The following is a 6000-nucleotide window of genomic DNA, read 5'->3' on the forward strand; positions in this document are numbered from 1 at the left end:
TCATATTTCTATAGAAACAGCTTCAAAAACTCATTCACAAAAATATAGTAAGGTAGATTTGTTTATGTTTTTGAAAGAAGTCACAAAGTCTGGGTGTATTTGATCAAAAATACAGTAAAATAGGGAAATATTATTGTAATTTAAAGCAGATGTTACACACACACACACACATACATATATATATATAGTAAATTGAAATTTATTCCTGTGATCAAAGCTGAATGTTCAGCATCATTACTCCAGTCTTCAGTGTCACATGATAATTCAGAAATCACTCTAATATGATGATTTGATGCTCAAGAAACATTTATGATTATTATCAGTGTTTAAAACAGTTTCATATTTTTTGTGGAAACCGTGATGAATTTTTTTTTTTTTTTTTTTTCAGGATTCTTTGATGAATAGAAAGTTCAAAAGAACAGCATTTATTTAAAATAGAATCTTTTGTGACAATTTAAATCTCTTTACGGTCACTTTTGATGATATAGAAAGTTCAAACAGCAAAAAGAATCTTTTGTAAAATTATAAATGTCACTTTTGGTTAATTTAATGCGTCCTCGCCGAACGAAAGCATGAGTTTGCCTGTGTGTCGAACCTGAGACATGCGCTCGCGGTGTTTGGCCTCCAGGCTCTCCTTGGCCTTCAGGAAGTGAGCGTGTTCGTTCTCGTCGGCCGGCGTCTCCAGGTATCGGTCCACGGCGTCGGGAGGACTGGAGGAGGGAGTCGGCACTGCGGATCCCACAGAGACACAACACATCAGAAGAGGCTGGGAACGGAAGATCTCACGTCCTCACACAGCTCGTAAGTTCAGAACTACAACTTTATTGTTAAAAAAAAAAAAAAAATGCCACAATGTGTGTTGTCATCTTGAAATTATGGTAATTACAACGTGTTGAGTTTTGACCATTTAATTCCTAAATTACACATTTGCAATTTAGTGCATTTAAAAAATATTAACTTTAAAGGGATAGTTCACCCAAAAATGAAAATGCTGTCCTCATGTTGTTCCAAACCTGTAAGATTTCCTTTCTTCAGATGAACACAAAAGAAGATATTTTAAAGAAGGTTGGTAATTAAACAGTTGCTGGTCCCCATTGACTTCCATAGTATTTTTTTTTTTCCTACTATGGAAGTCAATGGGGTCCATCAGTCGTTTGGTTACCGACTTTCTTTAAAATATCTTCTTTTGTGTTCAGCAGAAGAAAGAAAGTCATACAGGTTTGGAACAACATGAGGACAGCATTTTCATTTTTGGGTGAACTATCCCTTTAAGAGTAAAGAACGGTAAGATCTCACGTCCTCATAGAGCTCGTAATTACAGCTTGTAGAGATGCACGATATATCGGCCATCATATCGGTATCGGCCGATATACAGTCGTCAACATCTGAAGTGGATCGAACCCTTTCATCAAAGTTATACGTGAATTTTAAACGTGTTCTTGTCTTAGGACGACTTTGATGAACTTTGGTGATCATTTTTATAATGTTATCGGTCTGATAAGAAAATTTGGCCGATATATTACAGCCGATAAATGATGCATTATTTCCTTCAGCTGAGACGCTTCAGATGTTCAACATGATGGGTTTGAATTGCTTGAAATATGATTTGAATCACTTCAGAAAAGGAAAATACAGTGAAGTTCAACATGTCTGTCATATCGGCTTCATAAAATTATAATGAGAACATTAGATTTGTGTTTTGGACATGGCTTTTAATGTTAAAACTTTAGTTTTTATAATCAGGCTTTTAAAAATTACTTAATGCATCAGATTTAGATTTATCGGCCAATATATCGGTTATCGGCTTTCAAATATTCGAATTATCGGTTATCGGTTTATTGGCCAAATTTTTCATATAGGTGCATCCCTAACAACTAGTAAGCTGGGAATTTTCGATTTTGACATCACGTGTTGCCATCTTGAAATTACGGTGAAATTACGATGTGGTGAACTAAACCAGGGTTAAAATGGTTAGAAGAGAGTTTGACCATTTTATTCCTGTTTAATCTCTTGCAAAGCTACACAAATGAGGCAATTTAACACACAAGAAACTGCAACCTTGAGCAGAACATTCTGGATGATTTGTGCCAAATGATTGTGTTTAAGTTCCAGATAATCTCTGTATGATGTCTGGTTATTTAGACTCTATAAAATAGAGCTGATGCAAATTATTCATATCTCAAACCAGCAATAGGATCCAACATGAAATGGCTTGACAAGCACAATTTTCTCTCTTGTTGATGCCTTACTTACCATATCAAAGGACTTGATTGAAAGCATGACTTGAACGACACTTACTAAAGTCTAAACAGCATTTGACAGATAAAGTCATGAAGAGAGAAGCGAGGAAGCTTGAGGTTTGTAGTGAAGACATTGATGATATTATGCATGCAAATGTAAAACACACACACACACACACACTTCAGTCTCACAAAAATACCACAAGATTAGTTGAAGAATTACAGGAGAGAAATTCAGAGAGAAGATCCGAGTTAATCAGCAGCCAACGCGCACACACACACACACACACTCGTGAGAAACTGACAGTCAGTGCAGATCAGCAAGAGTCTCAAACTGAGGGAATAATTCATTCACTCGTCGTCATGTCCTTCCAAACCCGTATGACTTACTTTCTTCAGTGAAACACAAAAGAAGACGTTTAGCAGGATACTCACGCTGATCAGTGACTATCAAACTCCAAAACTGACACAAAAACCACCATAAATGCATCATAACCCTTGTGATAAAGTAGTAAATTTAGTAGAATACTTATGGAAATAATGGACTTGAACTGAATGCACTGAATTTACAACAGGCATTTCTTCTAGACGGAGCATTTATTAATCTGAGTTAATTTAATCTCAGCTTTTCCAATCAGATTTTTCAAGTTTAAAAGTTGTAACATTAGTTAATGCACCGTGAACTAACATGCACATTTTTATTAACTAATAAACGCTGTAAAAATATATATTTCAAATGATAAAATGCAATTTAGTGCATTTAAAAAATATTAACTTTAAGAGTAAACTAACACACTTTTTTTTTTTTTTTTTTAATATGTGTGAAATACTATTTGGAAAATATTTAGTTTATTTTTTTCAACTCACTATAGTATTGTACTGTTTATTATTTATTTGTTTATTTTAATCTACATTTTATTATTTTTTAAAAAAAAATTTTAGCCTTTATAATTAAATACATTTTTATTACATTAATTAATTTATTACATTGTTTTTCCCCAGACCGCCGATCAATACTAACATTTAAAAAGGCAGCAATACATTTTTATGTATACAGAACCAATTTATACTGTGAAAAATAAATATTAGAAATATGTGTTTATTATTTATATGTTTATTATAATCCATTTTATTATTTATTTAAAAAAAAAAATAGCCATTATAATTTATTTGAATCCATTTTTATTATATTTGTATTTTTATTTATTTATTTTTTTTACATTGTTTTCCCCCAGACCCCACTTTGAAAATATACTTGTATGGAGCTTTCTGACGGCTCCTGATCGCTGTCTGCTTCCATTATGATTAACAGCATCTTGCTAATCATCTCTTGTTGTGTTTCTCTGAAGAAAGCCAGAGGTTTGATGGGCACGAGTGTGAGTGAATGAGTGTTAGTGGCACGCGTGTCGGTTCTGTCGGTGACTTACACACACTGCTGCAGACAGACTGACAGTATTCCTCCGACTCAAAGTTATTGCGGTTCCCTCCGCAGCCACCGTAGATGAAGGGCGCGCACCGGCCCTCCTCGCGCACAAAATACCAGCGCGGCAACATGGCCCTGCAGGGGCCCGTCTCTGCACTCGCAAAACACACCTCTGACGGGACACACACACACACGCAGACACGCATGAAGAGCAGCGTCTGATGACATGAGAACTAGTGGTCGACCAATATATCGATATTTGGCATTTTTTCTGCATCTGTTTGACTGATGTGACTTTTATTTTGAAAGCATTGTGAATGGCAATGCCTGAGCGTCCGAGCATCTGCATTTATTAACTGTCTCGGTTTAACAGTTCTGTCTAAAAAATTATGCGACTTATTTGACATTTGGGACTTTTATTTTGAAAGCCTTGTGAATGTTAAGTCCCATCCTTCATCTTTACATTTAATATCCTTTCTTACTTGGGATAAAAAAAAACACATTATGGTGTTTGTTACTTTAAAATGGTCTAGAGTCAAATCCAATAATAAACAAATTATGAAAAATTCATAAAAATAAACAATATTATATATCTGAGTATTTTTATGTGGGACTTTTATTTTGAAAGCATTGTGAATGTCAGTGCCTGAGTGTCCGAGCGTCGGCATTGGTTTACTGTCTCGGTTTAACAGTTTTGTCTAATAAATGTGACTTAGTTTGACAGCACATGGGACTTTTATTTTGAAAGCTTTGTGAATGGCAGCACCTGAGTGTCCGAGTGTCTTCATTAATTTACTGTCTCGGTTTAACAGTTCTGTCTAAGAAATTATGCGATTTATTTGACATGTGGGACTTTTATTTTGAAAGCTTTGTGAATGTTAAGTCCCATCCTTCATCTTTACATTTAATATCCTTTCTTACTTGAAAAAAAAAAAATCAACTTTTTTGAATCTGTCAAACAAACAGATTGATATTTTACATTGCAACTTGATTTTTAAATCCGATTATATTACTTTTCACAAATAAATTAATAGTTAAGTACACAAATAAAAAGCAAGTAAACAATTTAACCATTATAATCATATTTTTACAAATTAAGATAAGGCTGGATTTGCCACTCAGGCACTCGCCATTCACAATGCTTTCAAAATAAAAGTCCCACATAAAAATATTCAGATATATAATATCAAATTGCAATGTAAAATATCAATCTGTTTGTTTGACAGATTCATATTTTTTCCTAATTCATTTTCAACTTAATTACTAATTTAGTAAATATTACGTAAAATTTTACTTAATTTTAGCAATTGTTATGCATGCGTTTTTAATATTTTTAGCTTGTTTACTGATAGCTCTCACGTTTTTTCGTAATCATCAAATTAGGAATAATTCGAAAGCTTAAACACACAAAATTCATCCCGTTTTCAAACTTTTTTGCACTTTTAAGTACTTTCATTCGTTCAATAATCTGAGTGGATCTCAGGTCTGTATTTATGAGTCACATCTGTGCATCGGCCATCAAAAATAAATAAAAATAAAATAAATCGATATATATCGTTCGACCACTAGTGAGAACAGCACGTGATTGGACGCTCTCGCTCACCTCGCACCACCTCCTCCACAGACTCGGTCGTCGTGGTCGTGGTGGTCGTCATGGCAACGCTGGTGCTCTGGCCGTTGTCACGGCGCTCGTCGATGACCTCATCATCTTCGTCATCGTCTCCGTCTCCATCCTCGTCGTTGTCCACAGCCTCGCCCTCTTCCTCGTCCGGATCCTCGTCGTCCTCCACCACCGCGGGTTCAGCGTCTGCGTCTCGAGTCATGCTGCAGGAAAACACCGGCAATGCTAATGCGACTTTTCACACACAGACTGAACACAATGAAGCATTGCTTGGTGATTGGTTGAGCTAAACTGGTATTATCTAATTGTGTAGTTAAATTTAACAGCTGACAGATATTCAACATAATTCATGTGTGAGACAGTCTAACAGAAGGACGGACAAAACCAGTCAAATATCAACTGATCATATTTTATTTGCATTTTCTAAACTATAGCGAATAAACTGTGATAATGTTGAATACATTTTGTTTTGACTGTATGCTTATATATTCTCAATATATGTGTCCCTGGATCACGTCTCCAGTCTCGAGTCGCACGGGTTTATCTGTGGCAATAGCCAACAATACATTGTATGGGTCAAAAATATCGATTTTTCTTTTATGCCAAAAATCATTAGGATATTAAGTAAAGATCATGTTCCATGAAGATATTTAGTAAATCTCCTACCGTAAATATATAAAACATGTATTTTTGTGAGTGAATGCAGCACAATCGCC

General features: G+C 35.0%; 2 protein-coding genes across 5 annotated transcripts in view; one reads left to right on the forward strand and one right to left on the reverse strand.

Annotated features, from left to right (window-relative positions):
* LOC307154265 (uncharacterized protein) overlaps positions 1 to 6000 on the forward strand; it is a 217571-nt gene that overhangs the window by 88959 nt on the left and 122612 nt on the right. The window lies entirely within an intron of this gene.
* Positions 1 to 6000, reverse strand: part of appa (amyloid beta (A4) precursor protein a) — a 55354-nt gene that overhangs the window by 24354 nt on the left and 25000 nt on the right. For 3 of the 4 annotated variants that reach the window (XM_079864008.1, XM_079864011.1, XM_079864010.1), the window contains 3 exons: positions 5267 to 5487; positions 3668 to 3835; positions 596 to 729 (listed from right to left, as the gene is read on the reverse strand). In XM_079864008.1, the coding sequence (XP_079720134.1) occupies positions 596 to 729; positions 3668 to 3835; positions 5267 to 5487 (523 nt within the window). The remainder of the gene's footprint in view (positions 1 to 595; positions 730 to 3667; positions 3836 to 5266; positions 5488 to 6000) is intronic. The other variant, XM_079864009.1, reaches the window with a different exon arrangement.

The sequence above is a fragment of the Squalius cephalus genome (genome assembly GCF_949319135.1).
Source record: "Squalius cephalus genome assembly, chromosome: 2".
Taxonomy (NCBI): domain Eukaryota; kingdom Metazoa; phylum Chordata; class Actinopteri; order Cypriniformes; family Leuciscidae; genus Squalius; species Squalius cephalus.